At 32.9% G+C, this 380-nt stretch overlaps 1 protein-coding gene across 6 annotated transcripts in view; it reads right to left on the bottom strand.

Moving 5' to 3' along the window:
- LOC119589238 (peptidyl-prolyl cis-trans isomerase FKBP4-like) overlaps nt 1-380 on the bottom strand; it is a 13,788-nt gene that overhangs the window by 5,173 nt on the left and 8,235 nt on the right. For all 6 annotated transcript variants that reach the window (XM_037937849.1, XM_037937845.1, XM_037937847.1 and 3 more), the window contains exon 6: nt 130-287. In XM_037937849.1, the coding sequence (XP_037793777.1) occupies nt 130-287 (158 nt within the window). The remainder of the gene's footprint in view (nt 1-129; nt 288-380) is intronic.

Below are 380 nucleotides of genomic sequence, written 5' to 3'. Positions count from 1 at the left end.
AAAAGAAACTTATAGTTTTTTACAAAAGATATTATGATGCTACACTTCAAAAAGAAGTTATTAAAAATACCAGTATGTATTTTTTCAGTGTTTACTTCTGTCAATCTACATAAATTATTAGTAGCTTACCTTTGGTGCCAATTTGATTGTAGACTTTTCACCTTTTTTAAATCTTTCTAAAGCCCTTTCAAGACCTTCTGGAATGTTGTGTTCTGTTCCCTCACCCAATGGGAACTGTACTTCTCTGTCGTCAAACAAAGTGCCATTCACCTTGCCAACCACATGTACTGAGAAGAGAACAGATTTTCCATTATATCTGCAAACACAGTTAACATGGACCTTTCTCTCTAGATATATGGATTTATTTACAATCTGCATAA

The sequence above is a fragment of the Penaeus monodon genome, chromosome 25, assembly GCF_015228065.2.
Source record: "Penaeus monodon isolate SGIC_2016 chromosome 25, NSTDA_Pmon_1, whole genome shotgun sequence".
Classification (NCBI taxonomy): domain Eukaryota; kingdom Metazoa; phylum Arthropoda; class Malacostraca; order Decapoda; family Penaeidae; genus Penaeus; species Penaeus monodon.
The sequence above is the reverse complement of the archived record's forward strand: the minus strand, read 5'-3'. Positions and strand labels throughout refer to the sequence as shown.